The 27,368-nt window shown below is 52.3% G+C and overlaps 1 protein-coding gene across 1 annotated transcript in view; it reads left to right on the forward strand.

Annotated features, from left to right (window-relative positions):
- Window positions 1-27,368, forward strand: part of PLXNA2 (plexin A2) — a 210,560-nt gene that overhangs the window by 102,497 nt on the left and 80,695 nt on the right. The window contains exons 3-4 of the mRNA XM_042884112.1: window positions 17,205-18,441; window positions 19,354-19,536. Of these exons, the coding sequence (XP_042740046.1) occupies window positions 17,251-18,441; window positions 19,354-19,536 (1,374 nt within the window). The 5' untranslated portion in view covers window positions 17,205-17,250. The remainder of the gene's footprint in view (window positions 1-17,204; window positions 18,442-19,353; window positions 19,537-27,368) is intronic.

Here is a 27,368-nt window from a genome sequence, read left to right on the forward strand (position 1 = left end):
CCAACAGCCCAGCCCTACAATGCAGACCTACAACCCAACCCAACAACTCAGCCCTACAACCCAGCTCCACAACTCAACTCTACAACCCAACCCAAGAACCCAGCCCTACAGCCCAACCCAACCCATTCCCATACAACTTAGGACACCCATCACTGAAATTGGCCATTTGTTTCACAGTGCTATTTTGGAGGATTTCTGCTAATCTCACAGCCATGGGTGCTCAGGATGAGGAAAACCCCCTGCACTGGGGATGCTGAGCAGCCACAGGGAACAACGCTGTGCGTGTAGGGGGCTCAGCACTGTGCAGTCTTTTCCCTGCAGCCTCTGCTGTTAGCAGAACAAACATAGGCTGGAAATCTTCAATGGCTGCCCCGAGCACAGCGGGCTTGTTTGCAACTGTTATTAGTAAATAATTAATAATGTAGACAAACCAATGACAGCAAAATCAACTCTGTCTTGCTGTGCCTGCTGTAGCCAATGGATGCGAGCGAGCTGAGCACAGATCAGAATTTTTCTGCTTCCCAAGGAACGTCACAGAGAGCTGGCAGCCTTTTAACTGCCCTTTCTTGGGAGGAGTTTGGTGCATTTTGGGGTGCAGGGGCTGCTGGCAGCACGTTGGGTGGGAGCTGCTCCACATGGGATGCAGACCTCAGAGTGGTCATCCCACAGAGCTGCCTCCTGGCGATGGGCAGCACGAGCACTTCTGTGCTGGTCTGTTTTTCAAGGAGCAAAGCCGTGTTTTTGCAGGGTTATTTTGTGCTCTCCACTCTATGACCAGCTTAATTTTATTATTTCTTTTTCAGCTGAAGCAATTCTTGGCTGTGGGAAGCCAACTAAAAATGGCACATTGTCTGCACCTTGAGTTTCTGACACAACCTCAGCACAGACGTTGTCAGCGATTGTGTTTTTGACAGTAACAAGACACTCTGTAACTCAGATGCTGGGACTTTCTGTTCTGCTGCCTCTGGACTTAATGAAAACAGGGTTTGTTTGAGAAAGAGAAAACCTTTCGGAGTTAATTTCATCTCAGTTCAAACCAGGGGATTGGGAGGCAAGAACTGCAATAACTGCAGCTCACGTTTATGAGGAAATCTGAGGAAGGGTGAGGAGAGGATTTCCTTTTCCTAAGGACAGGAAGAGAAAAATCCTTTCCATTTCGCACCAAGAGATTATGAACAGTAGAGGAAAAAATTATTTAACAAGTTTTTTCTAAAAGGAAGAACAGCATAAAGTGCTGGTTAAATTCCCATTGATCTTTCACTCAGCTTCCCATATGCATGTGGGTTTGACTATTTGAGATTTCCCTTCGCTGTCATAGGTAATAACTGAGTGGAAACAATCATTTCTAAATAACTGCCTATGATTCTTCTATTGTAGTGATTAGTGCTGAATAATTATTAGCTCTGCTGAAAATTGCATTGATAGCTATGGCACGAGTAATGAGGAGCTGGCAGCTGGCAGCTGTGCATCAACTGGCGGCGAGCAGAGCCCTGCACCTATGGCTGGGACCCATAGGTTGAGCTCATCCTTGTGCCTATAGATGGGACCTATAGGTGGTGCTCATCCCTGTGCCTGTGGCTGGAGCCTGTAGATGATGATCATTCTTGCACCTGTAGCTGGAGCCTTTAGCTGGTGTTCATCCATGCACCTGTAGCTGGGACCTATAAATGATGCTCATCCCTGCACTTTCAGCTGGAGCCTATCGATGGTGTTCATCTCTGTGCTTGTAGCTGGGACCTGTAGGTGGTGCTTATGCCTGTGCTTGGGGCTGGGATCTATAGATGCTGCTCACCTCTCTGCCTATAGCTGGGACCTATAGATGCTGCTCGTCCCTGCACCTATAGCTGGGACCTAAAGATGATGCTGATCCTTGTGCCTGTAGCTGGAGCTTGTCAATGGTGTTCATCTCTGTGCTTGTAGCTGGAACCTATAGATGGTGCTCATTCCTGCTCCTATAGCTGGGACCTATAGATGGTGCTCACCTCTCTGCCTATAGCTGGGACCTATAGATGCTGCTCATCCCTGCACCCATAGCTGGAGCCTACAGATGGTGCTCATCCCTGCTCCTATAGCTGGGCCCTAAAGATGATGCTGATCCCTGTACCTGTAGCTGGAGCCTACAGATGGAGCTCTTTGCCGCACACAGCAGCAGCGGCTGCTCTTGAGCAGCTCGGGTTGTACTCAGTGTCCTAAAGGGACACAGAGGGAACATAAAAGAGAGATTTTCCTGCTTTGGAAATGAGGGAAAGGCAGAACTTGTTGTATTGCCCTTGGAATGGCTGATACACGGTGAATACCGACGTCAGGTCCTGCTGCATCTGCAGGCACACAGAGGAGCACCAGAGAGAAAGCACACGAGAAGCTGAGGGTTGGGAGGATGGCTGCTCACAGCTCAGACAGATTCATGACCCCTGTGCTCTGAAGCAAAGGAGTTTATCGAAGGGGGGGGGGGGGGGGCCAGAAAGCGAGGGTGAATACGCAGGCGAGAGGCAGAGGCTGATCCTTCACCGAATCTCAGGCTGCTTTGTCATTGGGGCACAGATCCCATCCTGCAGCGCTCGCCTCCGTGTGACAGAGGAAGGTCTTTCTCTCTGCTATGGATTCAGACTTCGATTCCAGTACTTGGCCCCAGTGGCACTTTGCAGAAAAATGTGAATCCGGCCTTCAACAGAAAAGTTTTGCAGCCGTTGTTTCAAGCAAAAATGCTTGCTGACACAGAGCAGTCATTAAGCAAGCAGCACTTCTGTCACCTGAGCAGAATCAGGTGGATCTCCACCTGCTTTGCTGCTTTGTTGGCTCCTCACATGCTCCCCTTTGCTCACACCCCATATGTGAGCTGTTCTGCAAGTCCAGGGCTGCTCCCCAGCCTGTAATTGGCTTAGGACTGACTCTCCAAAACATGAAAATAATTGACTATCAATAAATAATAAACGGAAGACAGGACGCAGACAGTCCTGCAAGGAGGAAAGGAGTGGTTGTTGAGAGGCACTGACCTCCTTGTGCAGCTCTCTGCAACAGGAGGGACTGCATTGGTGGGATGTGCACTTAACCAGGGGTGGTATTTGGAATAGGATTGAGTGCCATGTGTTGTGAATGCATGGCATAGTGAATGTGTTAGGGAGAGAACAGTGAAAGAGAAAAGCTTGCTAAGGAACCAGTGCTGCCATCCACTGAGTGTCTCCTGCTCCCTCTCCTGAGCTAAACAGCTTCAACTTAGCATCTCTCCAGGGTGTCAGAATGCTCTGCTCCAGAGCCTCAGCGATGTCACGGGGACCCTCTTCCAAGAGACGGGGCTGAGCTCTTGTCTGTGCCACGCAGGGTGGTGTTCCATGTTCCAATGAGAGTTCCACAGGCGCTATTGGAAAGGAAAATCTTTGTTGTAGGATGGTAAATGTTGCAACTTGCTTGGAGCCAGACTGGCTTCCTAACATGCACTGCATTGCAGCATCGTCCCGAGCACCGGGGGGTGAACATGGGGGACCTGCCTGGCCCCAGGGCGAGCTGCTACCTCTGGGTTCCATGCAGTTCCCAGGTGGTCGGTGGCTGTGCAGCACAACATTGGGGCACAGGGAGGGATCCCACCTGAGCTGTGGTGCCCATAGGATTCCTGCTGCCAGCTGGGTGCAGCTGTGCTTGGGCTCTGCCCACCTCTGGCAGCACAGAGAGGTGATGGCAGTGGCTTCAGGGACACAGCACAGCACATACAGCAGAGACTGCTGGAACTGATGCGGCCTCGAGGGAAAACTGAGTTGCCAACGTGAGTCCATTCTGCAGATGGGGAAAGTGAGGAACGGAGCTCAGCGTCCTTCACCCTGCCGACCCTGGGTGCAGAGCGCGTCCCGAGTTCAGGCTTGGGAACAGAGACCAGGAGCCTCCGCTCCCCCCCTCCCGGAGCTGATGGGAGGCTGAGACCCAGGAAACGTGGAGCAGGGGAGGCAGCCCTTAATTCCACCTCTCCCACTCGGGCGTGCTGATGCTCGGGGAGCCGCATCCTCCCGAGGGGCGGGCAACCCTTAGGGCTTCTCGTCGGCGCAGCTCCTCTCCCCGAGCACCTCGCAGGCTCAGGTGCACCCACGGGGCCGCTCGTTTTCCTTCCCGGTGCCGCGTAGCACAGCGCAGAGGCGGACGAAGGGTTAAGAGCGGGGAACGGGGGCGGCGCGGGGGGGGCGGCGGCGGCGGCGGCGGGCGGAGGGGGGAGCGGAGCGGAACGGAACAGATCGGATCGGAACGGAACGTAGCGCGGTGCTCGGCGGCGGCGGAGGGAGCGCGGGGCTCGGCAGCGGGCGGATGCCGGGGAGGAGGGCGGAGGGCAGCCGGCCCCCCCGCCCCCCCGCCGCCGCTGTCGGGCAGAGCTGAGCCGCGAAGCTGAGCTGCGGGAGGCGGAGGAGCGGCGGGCGTTCGGCTGCGGGTTTTCAGGCTGGCGGGGGCTGCGTGGATTACCCCGCCGTGAGCCGGGGAGACCCGAGGAGGAGGCGGGCGGCGGCGGCGACGGAGCGGTGCGGTGAGTGAGGGGTTGGGCTGGCGGAGGTGCGGCTGTCCCCGGGGTGCGGGGCTCCACGGAGCATCACCGGCTTGGGGCTGGGGTTCGGCCCCGGGTGACCGCAGCCCTTTTCCCGGCCCCGCGGCCGCGCAGCGCGGGTGGCACCGAGGCGGGCGGAGCTCGGCGGCCCTCCGGGAGCTGCCGGCGGCTGGCGATGCGCTGCGAGCGGCGTCGCGGGGTGCTTCCATCGGCGGCTGAGGAAGGGATGGAGAAATCCCTCGAGCTGCCTGATTCCTGGTCACCTTCCCTTCTTCCCTTCCCGTTCTGTTGGGTTTGTGTATAAGCGCCGTAGAGACGGATGGTTCTTCTGGAATTTTGTTGTCATTTGTTACTGCTCGGTCGTGGGTTGGAGCGCTTGGTGCATCGGAACCAACTGCTGTCCGTGAAAGTTCCCGTCGGCGTGGATGGGCTCCTCAAAGCATCCCCCGAATCTCAGAGGAAAAAAAAAAAATAATAACCAGACCCTTCTAAAACTTCCCTAAATCCCTGCAAGACCTTCATTGAGAGGCACCGGGGGATGGCAGGGGATGCACTGCTGCTCCTTTTGGGAAATCTCAGCCTGAGTGATGCCCACAGCCCCCCACATCACTGTGCTCCTGACCCCCCCTGTCACCCCTGCCTGGGCCTTGTGGCTTTATTTCCATTCAAGCCGATGCTTCTCGTTCCTGGAGGTGAAGTGAATGATACTCAATTAATCCGTGTTCTGAGGGGTATCAGAAAGTCAATAGGTTAATATAAAGTGAGGTGAATAGTAAGTGGCGGAGGGGAAAAATAAACCTCAGCCCTGTCCATCTGTGACCTGCAGTTCAAGGGACGGGCTGGGAGGTGAGGGAATGAAGTTCACGGAGTGCCTCGATGCACTGAGTGATGCTGGCAGGGTTTCCTCGCCGTGTGCTGAGCACTCAGTGCTGCCGTGGTGGTTTGGTGCCATCCAACAGATCCCGGTTGGCTGCGGGGAGCTGCGCTGGGCTGCCCTTGGCTGGGTGGCTTCACTGATAACGATGCCTCTGGAAGTTAAATCAGATGACCTACTTAGAGCAGAGATGGATCCCTCAGAAGAAATCTGTGCCATCCCCAGAACAGATGTTTGGCTTTTTTTTTTTCCTTTTCCCTTTAACACCGAGGTGTTAGATCCTTTAAAAAAGTGATTTTTTGCTTTATTGCTGTCCTTTTGCCATTTGTTGTCGCTTTGAGGATCCTCAAAGCGTAAATGTGATATTGGGGCAGTTCAGGGAAACAGATAAAACAGCTTTAAATTGGGAAACTTGGTGCAGGCGATGAGTAATGCTCACATATACCTGTTGGGAAATGGCTTGAAGAGAGAACCTGCCATCCTCGGCTCCTCTAAACCATCCCCACTGCAAGAAGATAAAGTAACACCATTTACTTTTCATTGTCTTGATAGCGTTATTTGATGTAATTAATTGTGGGACTGGCTTGTAACAAGTTTCTGCAGTAGGAGCAGGTAACAGATGCTATATCAGATCTGCACACAACCCACCACTGTGATAAAAACAGCTTTTCCTGGTGCTCTTATCACTCTGTCTCGCTCTTCGCGTTAACCCTGAGGTTTCCTCTGCCTCTCTTAACTTTGGTGAGATGCAGGAGGGAAAACAGACCCGGGCTGGATGGGGAAGCCTGGGAGAGAGGTGACTGCTGCTGCCCTGTGCTCTTTAACTCTCTGCAGCAAATTGCATTAGTATGTGACAAATTGGCTTGCAAAGCAGCTAAATGGGAATGACATTTGGAGTAGTTTGCAGTGCAGACCCTGTGGTGTCTCGGGAAAGGATGGGATGTGTGATATCTTCTCCAGTTAACCACGGCTCTGAGGCTTTACTTCAGGAACTCCTGTTGCAGCCAAATGTGGGAGGTTGGAGCGTGTCTTGGGATAATTGCCCAAAAGCTATGTGGCAAACGTGGGTGCGGGCTGTCTCATGCAGTAGGCAGCTTGTGTGAGGAGCTGAGCTGGGAAAAGCGAAAGCTGGCACCCAGAAACTGCAGGGCTATGGGGGAGAGGGCTGCAGGAGGAGAGCTGCTCCCGTTTGGTGATGTTTTCCTGCTGTTTGTGCCTCTGGAGCACCTGAGTTTGAGGGAGGCTGTGAGCAGCTGTGGAGGAGGGGGCTGAGCTGCTCTGCATAACAGCACCCTGCTGCTGCCCCTCACCTCCATGCTGCTTGATGCTGGCAAGGAGCAAGCCATCCCAATGGGCCCTTCTGCAGCTCGAACAAGAGATAGGTGAGGCTCTCCCTGCCCGCAGCTGGGGCTGTCACAGCTGACAGAAGTGTCTCTGCTGGGCTCTGGGGGTGTGAGCTGCCCAAACCTGTGGCAGTGCGCTCCTGAGCCCTTGCCCATCTCCAGGCACTGCTGATTATTCAGCTAATCTTTATTTCATGCGCCTGTTACAAGAAACACATACGGGGGAGAAAGTGGAAGGCGGTGACACATTTAAAATACACAAGAAAAACGCTGGCAGGAAAATAATCGTTCTTATTCCAGAGGGATGAAATATTGATGGGCTGAAGTTGTGGCAGGATTCTCACCCCGCAACTCTTTTCTCCCAGTGCAGCACCCAAGAGGGGCTGGCTGTGCTGTGTGCCCACTCCCTATTAACTCGGGGTAACCCACGGGCAGCCCATCACCATCCCATGAACATCCCTTTGGGGCCCACATTGTGCAGGATCTCTTGGGGCACTCAGCCATTAATTCATTAGATCTGAGGATTTCCCCCCCTTTCTCCCCCTTCTCTTTTATTTTTTTTTCCCCCTCTCCCCTGCAATTCAGACAGTGATGAATGGACAGAAATCCCTCAAGGGAAACATTTTTTTTCTCTTAGTTACAAAGATTTCATGGCTAATTAGAGTAAATGTGGGTTTTTAGAGTGTTAATCTCTTAACCAGCTTGGCTGGGGAGGGGGGAGGGGGGGCTGCCACCACTCCAAAAGGAGAAGGCCGGGCAGGGAACAGCGTGCTGCCGTGTTCCTGTGGGGGTTGTGCGCCCACAACCCTCTGCATGTGAGCATTCATCACCGGGGGGAGCACCCGGTGTGCGATCTCACAGCGTGGAGCCTCGGGGAGGGAAGCGGGGAGCGGCTGCCGGGTGCGCACCGTTTCGTCCTCGACGGCGGAGGGGCTGCGGACCGAAGTACCGCCTCGACCCGCTAGAGGGGACCCTCCGGAGGAAGCTCCATGCGAGGATCAGAGCGGGGACGCGCGGTCGGGACGCAGCTGCGCTCCGCCGTGGCGGCCACACCGCCGGCGTTGCGGGTCCGGTGCTCCCGGAAGAATCTCTGCATCGAATGAGGAATTGGGGTAGATTTCTTCTTAGAAAAAGTGGAGATGCGTTGCAGTAGGTCGCCCAGGGAGGTGGTGGAGAAGCCGTCTCTGGAGGTGTTTTGGAGCTGCGGTGATGTGGCACTGAGGGATGTGGTTTGGTGAGGTGACCCTCCTGCTGTCTGACAGATTCCATCTCCTGTTTCTGGCCGAGATTTCTGGTTCTGCTTGGGTGAAGTTGTACTGGGAGGTGCTGATAAATGTATCGTATTCTGAAAGTTTAATCCTGCTTTGCCTGGGCTAAAATTGCATTCAGAGCGGGAGATAAAAGGCGTCAGTCGCATTAGAAAAGAAAAGCTCAGATTATCTGAGAGGGTGGTGTGACAGCATGGGCAGCCCCACAAACTGGGCCCTGTGCTGTGCCCACAGCAGCTGCTGCTCCCAGCCCACCAGGCCCTGTATGCAGTTGCACTGACAGCTCCAGGTGTGACTGTGCTCAGTGCCTTTCCTTTGCATGGCAGAGGAGCAGTGCTTCCAAGGAGCAGGGCTCTGATGGAGGCATTTAGGCACTCAGCCCATGCATTTCTGTTGTAGTTCCCTGTATTGTATGCCTGATCTCCTGTCCTTAAAATCCCTGTTGGTGTGGTGGGCTCCTGGATGGCCAGGGCTATTATAAAGCATGGGGCACATGGAGAGGGTCTCAGCCTTCTATGACAGGGAGGGTTGAACAACCCGAAGCACATTTTGGGGGCCCAGTGCTCTGCTGTGGGCTCCCCTCCAGAACCACAGTGCTCATTGCTACAGCAGCTTCCCAGGTGGCACTGTTCCTTGCAGCCCTTTTCCTGCTCTGGCGCAACTTCCCCACTCCATAAAAGTGAAAGGTGACGTCTGAATAAATATTGCCCTGACCTCTCACCTCCCACTGCTGCTTTGCCTGTGCTCAGCCACAGAGCTGCGGCTGTGCAAGGGCTCAGCACTGGGGCAAAGCTGGCAGGGAGGGCAGTCCCCCGTCCACCCCCCTTCCCAGCCCCTGGAGTGAGGTGAGTGGGGCTGGGGCTGTGGGAGGGTGGCTTTGTGGGGTTGTTGTGCTGGGCACAGGACAGCTGCAAAACCTCAAATTGGAAAGCACTACACAGAGCCAATATGGCATGGGAGCTGGGATGGCACCTGGCAGTGACCAGGGGTGGGTGCTCCCATGGTCTGCACCAGCCATGGAGAAGCCCTTAGGGTTCACAGACAAGGTTTCCTCCATTGGGAGAGGGAATTTGTTAGCTCCTCATTATCTCCCAATGAAGCAGTGGGTTGCAGTCCATGGAGAGGCTGTTCCCTGCACCTATCAGGAAGGTGAAAGGAAACAGCATATTTTGCTTTCAGCTCCCGGCTGGCTGCAGACAGCGTTAGAAAAACAGAAGCTTTAACTCACACGAGGGTGGGCTGTGAGCACCCTGTGCTGCATCTCAGGGCACTGAATGCTGCTGGGGAAAACAGGAACCCCCCCGGCTCCATGCGGGCTGGGCAGGAAGGCAGCGGGATGTGGCAGCCCTGAGTCAGCACAGCAGCACCTCATGCTTCCAGCCAGGAGCTGGGAACAGATTCACTGTCTGGGAACATTTACCAGGAGCTTCCTCTGTAGTGTGTCCTCAATGAGAGAGCACTCAGAAATCCCTTGGATAGGTTGGGAGCGGGGTTGTGGGTCAGCATCGCTGAATCCTGCGGAACCAACACTCAACAGGGGGAGAGCAGAAACTTGGCAGCGTGCACGAGTTGTTCAGTGCTTTGCTCTATTCATCTTGAAATAAGCTTCCACAAAGTGCATTTTGAGGTTTCAGCCTCGAGTGTCAGCTCCAGAGTCATTGTAATACGGCAGGCTTTGGGTTCTTTCTTTTTGCTTCTTGCTTGCTGCGCTCTCAGGCTTTGCCTTGCCTGTATCCTCGTAATCTGGGGATGCTGTGCTGGGGCTCTGCAGCTCTGGAACTGGCTGACACTGAGCAGGTGACACTGTGGGGCTGTGTGCATTGGTGGCAGCATTAAAACTTCCCCTTTGTGCTATTGAAAAGGGTGATTTCCCACTCTGGGATGTGACAGACCACGGCACGCTGGTGTTCGCCTAGGTGGCCGGAGAGCTCACGTGCAGGCAGCTCATGTTAAGGGCTTTGTTCCCCGTGGCTGCACAGATTTATTGGTGTCAGAGCAGGAAAATGGTCCGTTGGCTGCCGAACAGGGATGTTACAGTTCAACTCCATAAAACATGCCGGCTGTCTGCTTTGCTCATTCATTCGCCAGCCACCCAAAAAGTCACAGCAACAGGAGGAGAGGATGAAACTCTGCCCCCGTGGCCGTGTTTCCTGCCTTCGCTGCTTTATGCCACAGCCTGTAATGTTAGTTAAAGAAAACAACAAAAAACGGTGTATTTCCTTTTGATTTTTAACAGAGGTGGGGCAGGGAAGGAAAGGAGCGTGGCTGTAGGTTTCCTCGCAGGCTGAGCTGTTGTGTCCTGTCTGTTTGGCTGAGCTGGGGCAGCGGTTTGCAGGCTGCCCCTCTCCGGGCTGAAGTTCTGTCTGCAGTTAGCGAGGAGTTAATTGCAGCCATGCTGAGCCCTCGCAGTGCTATGCTGGCCCTGCATGCAGGGATCCTGCGGAGCAGAGCTGTGTTTGGTCACAGCAGGTTCAGACAGTCCCTAGGATCTCATAGCAACCACGGGGCACGGGGAAGCACTTGGGCGTGCTGGAGGAGAGGGGCTGAGCCCCGTGCTTGTTGCTGGTGCATAATGCAGTGCTGAGCAAGTGCTGGCATAACTTAGCTTTTCAAGGCATAAATTGTGTGACAGGGGCAAAGCTGTTCCATCAGCTCCACCAAATAAATGCTCTGACTTGGAGGCGGCCGCGGCTTGTAGGGCTGAGCTGGAAGTGCTAGAACAAACTGAGAGAGAGAAAAACAAAAGCTGAGGCTCTTTCAAGGACTTCCAAGGGAGTTGTATAACTTGTCTGGAAAAACAAACCTTGCCCGGGTGCTGGGATGGGGGGAGAAGTGGTGGACGAGGCTGCTGTGCAGCTGGAGTCCTTCAGTGCTGAGCCCAGATCCAGCAGTGTGGCTTTAACTGTTCCCATCCCTGCAGACACGGAGGAAGTGAGCGTGTGTCAGTCCCAGCCCTGATATGGGCTCTGTTTTGGCAGTCTGCACCAAGAAACCCAAATGTGTGGCCTGTGGGGTTGGTCAGCAGAGGTGTTTGGTACCTGAGGCACTGCTGAGGCGTCGCACCTTCATCCCAGGTGCAAATTTTAACATGAGGAAAAGCAAAATACTGACCCATTTGTTTGTCCCTAACGATTCCTTTTGCATCCTCTCCAAATTTTCATTACAAACACCACTCTTTGCCAGATTGTCTGTGCGAGCCATCTTGTTTCTGAAGAGGATATAATATTAATTTCTGTGTCACTTCGTTCTTCTGCCATTTTTGGGTGCGTTTGATTAACAGCACTATACATCTTTCCATGAGTCAATTGGGTTTTGCTTCTGCTCTTAGAAATGGGGATGGAAGCAGAACAGATTGCTGCTGCAGAGTGCACCAGCGTTCCTCAGAGCTGCATGGAAACTGCTTCAGGTACAGAGTTCTTTTGACAAAGCATCTCATCCCCGTTGTGTCAGTGGAAGTTGCAGCTTGTAGGCCCTATAGAGCTGAAATCATGGAATCATAGATTGGCCTGGGTTGAAAAGGACCACAATGACCATCTTGTTTCAACCCCCTGCTGTGTGCAGGGTCCCCAACCAGCAGCCCAGGCTGCCCAGAGCCACATCCAGCCTGACCTTGAATGTCTGCAGGGATGGAGCATCCACAACCTCCTTGGGCAACCTGTTCCAGTGCCTCACCACCCTCTGAGAAATCACTGATTTATGCCATGGTTTTGCCCTCGGTGATCCTGATGAAGTGTTTGACAGGGTCTGGAAGGTCTATCTGTGATTGTGAAGCAGATGCATATGAACAGAACCAACTGAAAATGTTCCTGCAGCCCGTGCTGGTGCTGCTTTGCTCCTGCAGCCTTCCTGCATTCCCACATCCACTGCAGCTTCTCCCCCTCCTGTGTGTGGGATGGAGGCAGCTCCCAGGCAGTGCTTTGGGATGGGGCTGTGGGTGACAGCTGAACTCAGGGCTGTGCCAGGAGCTCTCACTGCATTCCTGTGAAATATGGCCTGAAAAGTCCCTGAAGGATTTATTGTTTTCCGGGCCTGGCTGGATGTGGTCTGATAGGTTGGATTTGGGAAGGAAATGACTCAGTTGCTCTGCAGACAAGTGCAGCTTTGAAATGCAAGAGGTGGGAGACAGCTGAGAGCCTCCAAATGGTGGGGAGCTGGGTGCTATGGGTCTGACCCAGCCCTGCTGGCAAGTGCAGGGTGTGCAGGACAGCTCTGCCTTCAGACCATGGTGTGCAGCCCCTGTGCTGTGACTGCTGGTCAGTGTCTCACACAGACTTCAGCAGATGCTTTCTCCATCCCTACTGTCAGGCTGTTTGGAGAGGCAGAAGTTTATAAATGACAGAAAGATCCTTAGTGAAGAAACAAGAGTTAGCGTTGCAAATAAAGAAAACAAGACAGCTTGTTTCATCTAAACAGAAGGGTTATTAAACAGGCTTGAATTAATCAGCGATCTGCCAGAGCGCTGAAATTGAAAAGCAGGGCAGAGGAGCACAGAGTAGAGCAGGAGGAACTGCAATCCTGGGTGACACCCGAGTGCAGAGGGGGAGCTGATGTCCAGCAATGGTGGGACAGGGTTGAGCTGCTGCTGGGTTTTTTAAGGCATCTTAAAGCACTGTCAAAACCGCACGGAGCACCCAGAGATGCATGCAGGAGGGACAAGGAGGGGCTGCACAAGGTGAGCTCTGTTCCCTGACGGTGCTGATGGAGCAGCTGATTGCTGCTCATGTCAGGTGCTCACATTGAGGCACTCTGAGAGGGATTTGATGGTCCCTGGAGGGTTCTCCAGTGCTGGTGGCTCCTTCCAGCTCCACCTGCCTGCTGCAGGTTGCTAACATCAGGGCTGTCCATAGTTCCAAATCCTCAAAACATCACAACAGTGTCTGGATGACAATTTCCTCCAGTTCAATGGTGAATTCCAGCTCTGGGATGCTGGCTCTGACTGCTGGCTGCAGGGAAGTGCAGCACTGAGCCCCCCCATGACTCCAATTGCGCTGTGCCCAAATGGCTCTGCCCAGTTTGGGACCATCTGATGGAGCCCTGCTGGTGCAATAGGACAACAGGGAAGGTGCAGCCACTGGCAGTGCCCTGGGCAGGGCTGCATAGGTCTGATTTGCTGTTTATTGCTCACAACCTGAAAATGTGATCTCATTCTGAAGTGGCACTGAGCATCACCCACCCTCTGGTGGGGACGTGGCTGATGCGTGCAGGCAGTGCCATGCTCACAGTCATGGCAGTGCTGCAGTCTGAGTGAAATCCATAGCTGTGCAACTGGGGATTCAGCACCGAAGAGCCTCCTTTTAACAAATGCCCCATTTCCTGGTTTACTTAGGTAACAGCACCGTGGCTACTGTGTAAATACATCTGGCTGCCTGGGGGGAGTGTGGGGATAACGAACGCTGCCTTGGCACAGCCAGAGGAGCTCTGTTGCAGGATTTCTGTTTAATGGAGTGGCTGGGGACCCATTAAATGCGAAGCTGGGGCTCTCCATTTGCCTGTGGGGCACTTGGAAGGAGGCCAGCAGATGCTGCTGCCTGCTTTCCTCCTGCAGCTCAGTGACCGCACTGCGATCTCCCCTCGTGTTCCCATGGAACAAACCACAGCCAGAGGTCACCTGGGGGACCAGTGGGCACTGACACCTTCTGTATTGCTTCGGGCAAAACGTTTAAGCATTTGATCTGCTTGCACTTGAGGTCACCCTCCATTAAATTCTGTTTTCTTTGGGAATAAAGTCCCTGAATAATCAAACGGAGTTTGAACTGGAAAGAGCTCTGAGATCTCCAACTCCAACCCCAACCCCATGGTGCCCACTGGCCATGTCCTCATGTGCCTGCAGGGTGACCCCACAACTCCCAGGGCAATCTGTGTCAATGCATCACCGCTCTTTCAGGGAATCATTTTTTCCTAATATCCAACCTGACCGTCTCCTGGCACAACTTAAAGCCATTCCTTCTCATCCTGGAGGCAAGCAAGGTCTTACCCTGTGGTTGGAGATAGCTGTGCCCGTGTTTGCTTGTCACTGTTGTCAGGGGAGAGCGGCTCTGCTCTGCTGAACAATCTCTGCTCAGTTCATGAGCACAGACACGGATAGGGGGATCGAAGCACTAACACAGCTCCTTACACACACTTTACTACAGTGGTTTGTGCTTGGTGACTCCCTTTTGATAGCAGAGCATTTCCTTTGATTGAACACGAGTGCCTCTTGTGTGGGAGCACCATTGCCAGCCTGAGAGGGAAGCAGAATGCTCAGAGCACCGCGCTCAGGGCCAGGCAGTGAGGCTGGGAGAAGCCAGGGATGCTGCCAGCTCAGCTCTGTCTTACTCTGCTTCTCCTCGCCCCAGCACTGCTAGGATGCTCACTCAGAAGTGAGGTGGGGGGGGGGGGGGGAAGAGGTGGCTCATCCGGTATGCGCTGTGTAAACAAGATCCCACGTCTGCACAATATGACCGAATTGGGTGCATAATTCATGCAATCGTGTTTGTTATCAGGGAAATGCCTTTTCGTGGCTGAGCTTCGCTCTTCCCCTCCTCTTCCTTGTCCAGGGGCTGGAGGAAGCAATAAGCACAATGCTGTGCTTTGCCCTCTTAACTCTTTCCCTGCACCTACAGGGTGGCTGTGAGCACTGGGGCTGCTGCCCGGCATTGCGTGTTGTGCTGGAGGAGCAGCTCAGTGTCTTTCAGCCCTGTTGTTTTGCTATCTCATAGCAAATATAGGGGACATACAGGGGACACCGTGGATAGCAGGGCTGTCCCTCCTATCCCAGCCATTCCGGAGCTGTCTGCTGATGCACAGCCTGCTTTTAGTGTTGGTGGGGTCAGAACCTTTTATGAACAAACAAAAGGCACCAGGAGCCCTCGTCCCTGCTTTGTGTTAGGAAAATGTAATTACTTCACATCAAACTGTTCAGTCATTGCAGATGGTGTCAAGCAAACAAATGATTGAGTGCTGCCTGGGTTCAAAGTGCACGGGGCTGCTGCACCAAATGTCCTGAATATTGGGTCTTCACAGGACATAAATCACTGCAACAGCTTCAATGGTTGGAAACGTTTCCCAGGAACATTCCTGGTCGGCTCCAGGAGGGCTGAGAGCAGACGTGTGCACTCTCACTTGGCACAAAGTGGGCAAACTCCACTTCTTTCTCTCTTTTTTTCTCTGGAAGGAGGAGATAGATGGAGCCTATGTGAAGAGATAGGGGCAGCTGGTGCCCCAACTGCTAGCAGCATCGTGCAGGAGGGCAGCTGCTGCACTCGTAGCACCAAAATCGTTCCTTTGAGCCCTCATTTTCCATAACAGAATCTTTTTTTTTTTTCTTTTTTTGTGTGTGTTTTAATTTCCCCCCCCTTTTTTTTTTCTTTTTTCTTTTTCATGTGCATAAAATGCCACAAATGACAAAGCGTGGGGCTGCAGTTGAGTGACAGCTGCAATAAGCGGAGCCCTGCTGCACTGAGATGGAATGAGCCGGGTTCCTTCCCCCCTCAATGGGAGCCGTGGCCATTTGAATAATAATATTATGGCCTCCATTAGGATGACAGTGGGGGAAAAAAATCAGCTCAGACCTGTGATTATTCCTTCAATCTAATAATTATTTAAATACCAGATAACTCCTTTCAGCCTAATTGAGGCCTTTCAGCTGCTTGGGTTTATGTTGTAGCCCTGAATTTACTCTCTCTTTCATTTATTTATTTATTTTTTTACCTTGTGTTACCAATAGCTTCAGATTGCTTTTAAAACCGTGTTTTAAACTCACATCCAAGAAAAAAAAAACAAAAAACAACATCAGCAGAAAAGCAGTTGTGTTGTGCACTGAGCCCTGCAGTGGGATCTCCTGGTTCTGGGCAGCATTCCCTTTGCTGAGCTCCCCATGCATCCCAGAACCCCAGAACCTAGAATCTACTGCCCTGAGCATCAGAGCACTGCCTTCTTTGAGCTGGCAGAGAGGAGCTGCTGCCCGCCAGAGGTGGAAATGAAGCTGGAAAACAGAAGCAGCAGACGGTGAAACGTATCCCTGAGCAGAATGAGAAACCCATTATCGTGCTCCTGCGCTGTCTTGTCAGTGACACGGAGATGTGCAGCCCAGGGACAGAGCTCCTTTGTCACCTCTCACAACACCCGTCTCCAGCTCCAGGCGTTAACAAGCCTAAAGAGTGGCTGCGTGCTGACACCCGCTTATGAGCGCGGTGTAGGTTTCCAGCAGCATGAATTATTTTAAATACCAAAACCGAGATCAGCATCAATCAAAGCGGGGGCTCTGACAGCTGCACGGGGCCAGGAGGAGCCCTTGTCCTGTAGGATTGGTGCCAGGAGGTGCCAGCATGGACACGGTGCTGTCTGCCTGTGATGGAGGAAGGTGGCTCATCATCTCCCTCATCCCAGGGCAGTATGAGCCCATGCTGGTATGGGATGGGGGAGAACATCTGCCAATGGGACTGGGATGACATGGGATGGTTCCCATGGTTGTCCAACCTGGGACCGTGAAAGAAGTGCAGCTTCTTGGGATTAAAGAAAACTTTGTGATAGTTTTCTAAGCACAATTTGTTGAACGCATCTGTGGTGATGAGCAGGGCTGAGGTGAAGTGCAAGATGGGGTCAGCAGCAGGTCTGGAGGTTTGAGCAGGGTGGCACACCAGGCACACCCATGGTGGCACTGAGGTCCTGCACCCCGTGCAGCAGTGCTGGCATTGGTGCCACCTACATGGGCACTGCTGGTTTGGGGCAGAGGTAATGGGGGCTGTTGGGGCTTTGGGGTGGGTGCTTGGTGCACTTTTACCTGCATGAGACTTCTTCCTCAGGCTCACACATTAAATCATACAGGGCCTAGAGGTAGAAAACACCTCTTATTTCCTCTGTCGCTTCCAACAACATTACCTACAGGAGGCATCCTTTTAGCCAAGCCTTCAGATTGATGGCTGTATGGGAACTGCAGGCTTTGTCTTGGCTGGGAGCTGATTATCCCCTCCCGTGGCAGAGTGGTGCCCATTATAACAACCAAACACAGAACGCATTAACACGCAGGGGCTGAACCAAGTGGCACAACCTCAAACCTGAACAGTTTGCCAATAAGTTAGGAGACCTGCTTAATTCTTGTTGGGCTTAAGGATGTCCTCGCTTTATCTCAAGGACTGCGTAATTAGAAAGTGTAATTTGAATGGTATCTGCAGGCACACCGGGTCTAATCCTTTGCTCTGTGCGTTTTTTCTCTCCCCCAGAACCATGTGAGGGACGTTGCTGGGGCACAGGTCGGCCGTTCCCAGGATGGATCAGAGGAGGACCTGCCCTTGGGCACTGCGCTCCGATGGCGATGGCAGGTCAGCATCTCTGCTCTGCCTCCTCCTGGCGTCGCTCTCCTGGAGCGCATCCAGCAGCACCTCATTCAGCACTTTCCATTCTGAGCACCGGGACTGGACTTTCAACCACCTGACCGTCCACCAGAGCACCGGGGCCGTTTACGTCGGAGCCATCAATAGGGTTTACAAGCTTTCGGGTAACTTGACCATTTTAGTGGCTCACAAAACCGGTCCCGAGGAGGACAACAAATCGTGCTACCCTCCCCTCATCGTGCAGCCCTGCAGTGAGGTGCTGACCCTCACCAACAACGTCAACAAGCTGCTGATCATTGACTACTCCGAGAACCGGCTGCTGGCCTGTGGCAGCCTGTACCAAGGAGTGTGCAAGCTGCTGCGCCTGGACGACCTGTTCATCCTGGTGGAGCCCTCGCACAAGAAGGAGCATTACCTGTCCAGTGTCAACAAGACAGGCACCATGTATGGCGTCATCGTGCGCTCCGAGGGCGAGGATGGAAAGCTCTTCATTGGGACAGCGGTGGATGGGAAGCAGGATTATTTCCCCACGCTCTCCAGCCGGAAGCTTCCCCGCGACCCAGAGTCGTCGGCGATGTTGGATTATGAGCTCCACAGTGACTTTGTCTCGTCCCTCATCAAAATCCCCTCGGACACCTTGGCCCTCATTTCGCACTTTGATATCTTCTACATCTACGGCTTTGCCAGTGGCAATTTCGTCTATTTTTTGACTGTCCAACCAGACACCCCGGAGGGCGTCTCCAACTCTGCCAGTGACCTCTTCTACACATCCCGCATCGTCCGGCTCTGCAAAGATGACCCCAAATTCCACTCCTACGTCTCTCTGCCCTTCGGCTGCGTCAGGGGGGACACGGAGTACCGCCTGCTGCAGGCAGCCTACCTGTCGAAGCCAGGGGATGTGCTGGCCAAATCCCTCAATATCACAGCCCAGGAGGATGTCCTCTTTGCCATTTTCTCCAAGGGACAGAAGCAGTACCATCAGCCGCCGGATGACTCCGCGCTCTGTGTTTTCCCAATTCGTGCTGTCAATGCCCAGATCAAGGACCGGCTGCAGTCTTGCTACCAGGGGGAAGGCAACCTGGAGCTCAACTGGCTGCTGGGGAAGGATGTCCAGTGCACCAAAGCGGTGAGGATGCAGGCAGTTGGCTGTCATAGCCTTTGGTTTTAATGCGTGGCCCTATGGTGCAGAATAGGATCAATCTATTGGGAGCTATTGGGAATAGGTGAACAGTTGGACTGGATGATCTTTTAGGTCTTTTCCAACCTTGGTGATTCTATGATTCTATGAATCTTTGCCTCAGTTTCCCTAAATATGGAATGGATGTAGCAATCCTTTTCCTCCTACTGTCCTTTTCCTCCCTGTTGTTATCAGACAGTCAATGATGGCAGTGAAAGGAGGGACTGCACTGAGGCTGGTGGATAAGGATGGAGGTGTGCTCTCTGTTGGCAGTGTTTGCTGTTCCCAACCTCAGGCTCTCACCTTTCCCGCAGCAAGAGGCTGATATCAGCAAACTAACGAGATAAATACAAATGACAGTTGAATCTTTCGTGGTTTTTATTCAGATGATTTCTCTAATCTTGATTCACATGCAGATTGTTCTAGGGCTGACTTGAGAATCCCTGGGGCCTTCTTTTGCCAAGCATATTAAGTTTGGCTGCTGAGAGGAGATGAACGTGGGTTAAATGAAATGAAAAAAGGAAAGCGAGAACACTTGCTTGCACATGGGAGAGCCATCCCTTCACAGTTGTGTCTAAGTGTTTGGCAATTCCTGAATGTCCCTTATGGAAAATTAGCAAGAGGACTGCAGTCAGCGTGACGGCGCAGCCCCTTGGCACCATTCTGCTGCATGGGAGAGACCACCATAAAACGCAGGGTCCGCAGCTGGGTCAGCCCCTGCTGACCTCACATCCACGCAGATTCCATGTCCCCACCAGCCCCACATCCCCACTCTCCTCGGCTCTCCTGTGCAGGAACCCCAGGGTTGCCCCCTGCTTTGTGCTTCACTCACGAGAATCTCCTAAAATCTCCTCTTTCCAGCCTGTTCCAATCGATGACAATTTCTGTGGGCTCGACATCAACCAGCCCCTGGGTGGCTCAGTGCCAGTGGATGGTGTGACACTCTTCACCTCCAGCCGGGACCGGATGACTTCTGTTGCTTCATACATCTACAATGGCTACAGCGTGGTGTTCGTGGGGACTAAAAATGGCAAAGTGAAGAAGGTAAGATAATTTCTGTGGCTTTGGAGAAGCGGGATCCGTTTCCCATTAGTGTTACAGCACGTTGTGGTTTTGTTTGGTTTTGCATTTCATCATTCAGTGAACCGTGGTGTATCTGTGGGGCTGTTGCAGAAACAGTTGGAGCAATAATGGGCTCATGTGGTTAGAGGCAAAAGAGTTGAAGTGACCATCAGCGAACCACGGTCGGAGGTCTCAGAGATATTCTTTCATTTGTGAAAGTTTAATGGGAATCTTGCAGCAGGTTTGACTTGTTTCACCATAATCCTTCTGTGATTGGTGTGGTAGACTGAGCTTAAGAGGCTTTTGGGTTTGGGTGGCAGAATGTTGAGTCAGGGAGTGGGTTAACTTGGCTGCTTTTGGAAGCCAAGCCTCAGGGCAAAGCCTTCCTACTTCTCCTTGTCTCCCCAAGACAGCTGGATGATGGATCCCTGGAAGATAACATTCCTCACCCTTTGCATCACAAAAGCTGGGGCTCTTGCCTAGGGCTAAGAAAATCTCCATGTTGTTTTCCTCTCCCAGCAGCAGGAGCTGGGGGCTGCTGGGTGGGCTCTAAGATTCTGGAGTCCAACGACCAGCCTGCTGAGTGTGAGATCCTTCAAATGAACCTAAGATGTCAATGACATCATTTGGTGATCCTGTTAAATGCAGTCCCTGCTTCTCTGAGCCAGAGAAAGGGTTAACAAATGTAATCAACAGCAGGTTGTTAATTTTTTGTGTCCTTAAACAGCAGGGAATTTCTTCCTCATCTATCCAGGAAGATACAAGGACAGGCAGATACTACACTTGAATGTCTGCATCATTTTAATTACATCAGTTCATTAATATTCATTCAGCACTTTACAAGTGCTGAGCAGCAGTAAATTAGGAGTCTCCCTGGTGCCTCTCAGTGCAGTGAGGAAGTCTGGAGCGTGGGGGCATGAGCAGAGCCCCTCTTTCCCTGCCCAACCTGGTGCCATGTGAAGCACAGGGCTCATCCTGTTGTGGGTGGAGAAAGAATCTTCATCACATTGCAAATAATGCATCTGCTGCTGTGATTCCAGCAAGTCGTGTTGGCCATTGGGTGGTTTCTGGTTGTTGGGTGTTTGCTGAGCGTTGTCAAGTGGTTGCTTGCCACGGCTGGGTGTTTGCCAACTATTGTTGGGGTGGTTGCTGGCCACTATTAGGTGGTCATTGGCCATTTTGGGGTGGTTGCTGGCCACTACTGCATGGTTGTTGGCCATTTTGGGGTGGTTGCTGGCCACTATTGAGTGGTTGTTGGCCATTTTGGGGTGGTTGTTGGCTATTGCTCGGTGGTTGTTGTCCATTACTGTCCATTTGGTGTTTTGGGCAGCAGGGCAGTTGCCTCATGTAGAGGGAATTAAAGCGAACAGCTTGTGCCTGCACACCAAGCATTTACTTTAGCGTGGCATTAATTATGTAGGATTACAGAAGAAGCATTTTCTCTGGCACAGTTAAATCCTTGAAGTTGTCTGCACTGAAGCCCCACTCAAATAGCCACCTTTTGATGCAAGTTAGTCTATTCATGCCCATCTACTTTACTCCTGTGGACAGGAAGGGAGCTGAGGAGTGATGCAGGAATGATCCAAGCTTTACCTGTGGTTTGAGCCAGTAGTAAGCAGGTATTAAAAAAATGAGCTCAGGTCTCCAGTGAGTCCCCTGCAGGCATTCAGTGCAGTCAGCCTTTGGTGGCATATGTTAAGATCCCTTCTCCACATGTGCCAGCTGTTGGGACCCTGCTATATCCTGAGCTGGAGCCCTGTTTTATGCTGTGTGGGGCTGGGGATGTTCTGTATCTTGTGGTCCTGTCTGCACTTGTAGTAAATCTATTCCTTTTTGGCATATGGGGTTATCTTTACGTGGGAAGTGGCTTTGCCTCGAACAATGCCACAGTGGAGGTGTTTTAGATCAGAGAAGTTGCCTGGTTGTCTGCGGGGCTGAGCGTAGTCCCAGAGCTGACACATCACTCAGCGAGCACACGGCGTGCTGAGGGCTATGAAAGTTTCTGTGTCTCTTCCTTCCCCACATGTGAAATGAGGACAGTAAAGATGTGCACCTCTGGAAGTGCCAGAGATTCCCAGATAAATGCCTCCTCTCCTCTCCTGCCTGTCTACCCACACACCGAACGCTGGATGCTGCTTGCATTTATTCCCTCTCCCACAGTTGTTGATTTACTTTGGAAGCAAGCTGGTGGCTCAGCCTGGGATTTCAAAGAAGAGGCTTTTATGTAGCTGCAGGGAAGAAGTCAGGGAGCCAGCTCTGAAATCTTTCAGATTTGCCTGTGCTTTGCCTGTGAGAGTTCATTACCGAAAATATCCTCTTATCTCACTGATGTCCTTCCCATCAGCCGTTCTAATGGGCTGCTGCAGCCCATTCCTCCCAAGCAGCTGCATGCTGAAGGTCCCTGCCAACCCAAGGCCCCTTCACTCCCAGCTCTGTCCCTTCCCCTTGTCTCGCTGTCCCCCTGCAGTCCCTCTCTGCCCAACCAGCCCCAGCAGGGCTGTATCCGAGCTGTGGACTGTCAGCAGCTCACACCACGTGGAATGGTGCTTGCACCCCTCTGCTCTTTGCTGCTGCCTGAGGGAAAAGGATGGATCCATTCTGCATGGAAACCCTGTGCTGGAGGAGGGGTGTTCTCACACAGCACTGGCTCAGCCATGCTGTCTACCTTGGGTAGGGGATGCTTGGTGCTGTCAGGGGCTGCACCTGCACGTCTGTCCCCGCAGTACACGGGATGTGACAGAGCAGCCCTGCTCCATGGCAGCCCTGTGACATTGAGAATTGCTGCGAATGACTGCAGCAGTAGTCTGTAAGTGGTGAAAAGCCAATGTACTGATAATGCTGTGACCTTCGGATAAGGTGGGTACGTGGGGTTCTGTTCTCTGCAGCCTGGAGATCTGGTTCTCCTGCAAGGTCTCAGCATCCTGACTGGGGTAAATGGTATCATGTCGAGACATAACTGCTCAGATTAGTGAATTCCTTCAGTAATGCAGTTTTCATCGAGGAAAATTAGAGGAGACATTAACACAACAGTTAACAGCAACTGAGTGCTGGGGGGAGATGTGTCGGCTTGCTTGTTCTGTTTATGGGCTTCATACAATTCCATCAATATTGATGTGTGATGCCTTTGATTTTGACACTAATCATTGCTATGAATTAAATTTGCAGCCATATAATTAGGAGTGCTATTAATAGGGCCTCAAGCTAAGCACTGCTGTGCTAGTTGTCTTCTTCCTGATGGAAAACGGTGTCCACGGAACTCAGCTAATGTGGTCTGCCTGGTGGAGGATGGGACTGATGTGGAAATTGCACTTGTTGCATTTAGAGGTGCAGAGACATGGGAAGGGCAGACTTAGAGGTTGCCTGAGAACCGTGCTGGAGTTGCTCCAGAACTTTTGAGTTTGCTGTTTTTCTTTTAGAGCGGGAGGGAGCAGGGCTTGCAGGAATAGTTACCCTCCATTCCCCAAGGCTGAAGGGCTATTGCAAGCCTGGTTTCTATTCTAGCTGCCCTTGTGCAAATCTGTCCCTTTATTTTTCTCCCCCAGTGCTGTTTGGCTCTGTGGCAGCAGGCACAGCACAGTGGCCAGGCTGCCAGCGCCGCTCTCCGCTCAAATCAATCTTGTCTTTCATCCCAAGAGGTGTGCTTCTTATTAGATCTAATAAATCAGTGAAGTGCCCTTCATTCAGCTTGTCAATGGAGGGCATTGTTTGTGATCAAGAATAAATAAATGTCTGTCTCTTCTATGTCTGACCGTGCACAGTCCAAGTGCTGTTTTGCCATCGCGCCGTCTGTGCCTGCGCCAGGCAGAGCCCTGCAGCATTGCTGAGCCTCTCGGGCTGACTGTGCACATGGGGAAAGGCAGCACGGTGATGCTGGTGGTTTTATCCCAGCACTGACCTGCTCTGAAGAACAGCTGGAAGGTTTGGGATGCATTGAGCTGGAGCTGCCTGAGAGCTGCTCTCTGCATGCAGAGGTCGCTTCCACAAAGCAAAGCTCTGCGCTTTGCAGCCTTGCAGTTTTGCATGAGAACTCAGGAACGGAGCGCTTGGTGAGTTTGGAGGTGAAGGGGACAGTGACAAACAACTGTCAATTGCTGTTCTGCAGTCCCAGAGCACCCCATCCCCATTGCATTGCTCTCATGCACGGCTTGCAGCGTGCAAGGTGACCTGCGAGGAGCTGGGTGGAATCTGTCTGGAGGAAAGGTGCTGCAGGAAGATGTCGAGCTGTGATGCTCTGACTCGTCGTTTCCTTGCTGCATGCACAAATGTGCACATTGCTGGCTGCCCAGTGCTCAGCAAGGCAGAGAGCCCTGCAGGGCACTGTTGGAGCAAGGGGAAGCAAACTTCTGAGTGCATTGTGGTGTTTTGGCGTGTGAGGGTTTTATTCAGCTTGGCTGATTTAATTTCTTCCATTTGTGGCTATAAAACAGATCTTTCCCAACGAAGCACATGTCTGAACCTGTCCTTATCTGACTTCATTCTACAGATGCTTATCTCATCCTTCAATATACCCTTAATTATCGCTCCTACGTGTATTTTGGAGCACTTCAGGACAAACAGTTGCAGCAGTGTGCAGAGGAGCCCAGAGGCCGTGGGGCTGTTCCAGCCCACAAACCCCACAGCAGCAGTGGCAGGAGATGCTCAGTATCACCCCGTGTCCCTGCAGGGGATGGAGCAGCTCAGGAACATCCTTGATGCCTCTTGGAGGCACGAAATTGGCTCCTCTTCTCCCAGCATCTCTCCTCCAGTTCTGTTATCTGTTGCCTAGCAGAGGGAAATGAAAGAAAGGAGAATTTTGGATGTGTTTTAGAGCTGCTGGAGAGCTGAGGGGCAGGTGTTCAGGAGCTGCTATGTGAAATGAAGCCAGGTGGGCTTGGAGGCAGCTTTAATCCGTTCCTTGGCTCACGAGGTGGTGATGAGAATGCTTCTTTCCAGGCTTGGGCACCTTGAAAAATCAGCTTGAAATGCAGAGTGCAACAATGGCGTTTGATTTGTTTCCAAATGGAGTGGGGCCACAGGAGCAGAGAGCATGGGGGGATTCTGTGGGGGGGTTCTGCACCTCAGGGGTTTGGTCCCAGCCCTCAGCAATGGCCCTGAGCATCCATCCTTGCACTTTGGGACACATATACCACGAAGCTCTCCCACTTGTGCACTCATGTTTTTTTTTAATCTTGAACGTATTTAGAAGATAATTAATCCCCACACCTTGCATAGGAGGAGGCATTAGATCCCTTATGAGGATGAAGTGAGGCAGAAGTTATTCCTCCTCCAGTTCATGCTGGAGGCAGAGCAGCATTTTCGTGTGGTTCAGTAATGCTTTTTTTTGTTGTTGTTTCTTTTTTTTTTTTTTTGTGGAAAACATCAGGAAAGGCCAAACTGCTCTGTGAATTCACAGTGGTTTTGCTGCCTACTCCCTGCTTCCCTCTGGGTGTGAACTTGAAGAGGTTGCTGTGCTCTGGACACGTTCTTGGCTCCTGCCTCTCCATCTGTGAGTGAGAATGTTGTGCTCTCCTTGGGGTACGTGTTGCACTGCAGGCTTTTAAGATCCTCACTGAGGTCAAACAGTGCACGTTTGGGTCCATTTGTAGCATCTTAAATCCCCGTGTGGCAGGAAATGCTGCGAGATGGCCACGCCACGTTGCTTCTATAAATGCCTCCTCGAGGCAAAAAGAGCAAAAATGGAAAACACAAATGTTCAGAGGGGAAGGGAAGGTGCACGCAGAGAGCTGTGCTTTGGGGCTGTCCCCCACACTGCCCTCCCTCTGTGTTCTTCATCCGCACCATCAGCTTCACCACCCACTGCTGTTCCCACTGCTTCTTGCTGCTGCCCAGGGCAATGGCAGTGATAGTGGGGGTGTAAAATACAGCGTAGTTTGCAAAGGCAAAGCCATCACTGGGACATCTGCTGATATTTATGGGAGTGCCAGGCAGGTGTGGCTGGGATGCAGCCGGTCCCTATGTTAGCAGGAGCCCATTATGCCTGCAGTGATGCATGCTCTGCACACCTCCCTTCCTTCTCCTCAGGAGAAAAGCAGGTGCCTGTGTGCCTCAGGTCTTCAAAGTGCAACCAGCAGCAGTGATTGCAAATAGCTTCTCCAGGACCCACACCTCCTCCTTGTTGCTCCTTCTCTGTTGGTTCCACGTCTTTACATCTCACAGATATGTGCAGATGAAAGCGATGTGCATTTGAAATGAACGTGAGCACAGTACAGCCTTCTTATTATACAGTGTGGGTTTTTTGGGTGGTTTCTTTTTTTTTTTATTTCCTTTTTTTTTTTTTTTTTTTTTTGTGGTATACTGCTAAATTATTTATCGTGTGCTGGGTTTTAATCTCATAAACCTGCCTGCAGGCCTTGTGCTTTGCAGCCCGAGCATCCTGCAAAGCATGAGCGGTGGGTGAAGGTGCTCATGGCTCATCCCAGCCTGGCCTTCAGCACTGGGAATTTGGTCATGGCACTGTGAAATAAGTAATGGGAAGAATCTGGAAGATGCAGGCTGAGGGACAGGTAGGGCTGTGGAGTGTGAAGGGGATGATGGGCTGCTTTGCTCTGATCAGAGGCACAGCCTGAGCCCTGCAGAGCCACGTGCTGTTCCTTGAGGAGCATTAAAGCACAGCCAATGCCTGCTGGAACGCATCGATAAAGCGCTCTTTTTAGAAGCATTTCTGCTTCTCTAGCACAAATGTGTTATTTCTTGTTTGGATGCATGGTTTTCTTCGTTCACTTTTATTACTAGGGACATTTACATGAAAACAGCGTGTTTTGCTCTCCAAAGCATATTCCCCCATCACAGCTGTGCTGCTCAGCCCCTGCAGTCTGTGCCTTCCCTCAGAATGGGGCTGAACTGGGGCACCCAAATAGAGCTGGAACACAGCACCGAAATTCCTCATCAGTCCAAATTTCAGTCTGAATGATGGCCTTCCTGTGGATTCAGTGTATTTTTCTTTGGTGCTTAGCCATCATAGGATGCAGCACTGCAGTCCCCCAGTTAGAACCTTGCGCCTGGTATCTGATCGTCCCAAAGACCGCCCAGCTTGTGAGAAGGGTCTAGCCCCACTGCCCTGCATTTTTAGGGGCTCTGGCTGCTGCTTCATGGAAGCAAATGATTGGGGAGAAGTGAAATTCCAGCCTGCTGCTTCCCTCCCCCCTGACCCCGCTGCGTTTCTTCCTGCTGACCCCTGCATATCAGCACTGCTGACCTTTGGTATTGGGGGGAGGAGGGCAGGCAGAGGACGGGGGGAGGTTGGATGCTTTTGGGGGTGGGGAGGTAAAACTGGAACCAAATGCTGGATGGGGATGGGCTGGTGCTGGAGATGGGCTGAGTGCACACGCTGTGCTGCTTTGCTGCTGCTCCATCACAGAGCCTGCTTTGCATGCTTGCTGGAATGCTTAGTTTCCTCAAATGCAAAATGTGAATCTGGCAGCTGAGCTCCTGTATCTCATCCCCAGCACCTTACACTGACTTTTATTGGCTGCAGAGATGGGGCAAAACCACTGCAGACTGTGCTGGTGTGGAGCAATAGCTCTGATAGAACCAGGTACACAGTGTGATGCTTGTGTGTGTTCATAGTGCAGCTTGATGGTAGCTCCTGCTCCACATCTGCTCTGGCAGCAAGCTCTGATGGGCTGTAGTGTTCTGTACCATCCAGGCTGGCTGAGCCCTGCAGAGCATCTCTGGCCATCTCCCATGGCAGCAGGACCGAATGCTGTTATCTGGTGCTGAAAGTTTTAACACAAGGCAGAGACAGAGGGGAGTCAGGGAAAATGTTGGCTGCTCCCTGCCTGCCCTGTAGGGAAAGCATTGCAGCTTTTAATTTC

This window comes from Lagopus leucura, unplaced genomic scaffold (genome assembly GCF_019238085.1).
Source record: "Lagopus leucura isolate 7727_CA_CO unplaced genomic scaffold, USGS_WTPT01 Super-Scaffold_100043, whole genome shotgun sequence".
Lineage (NCBI taxonomy): Eukaryota > Metazoa > Chordata > Aves > Galliformes > Phasianidae > Lagopus > Lagopus leucura.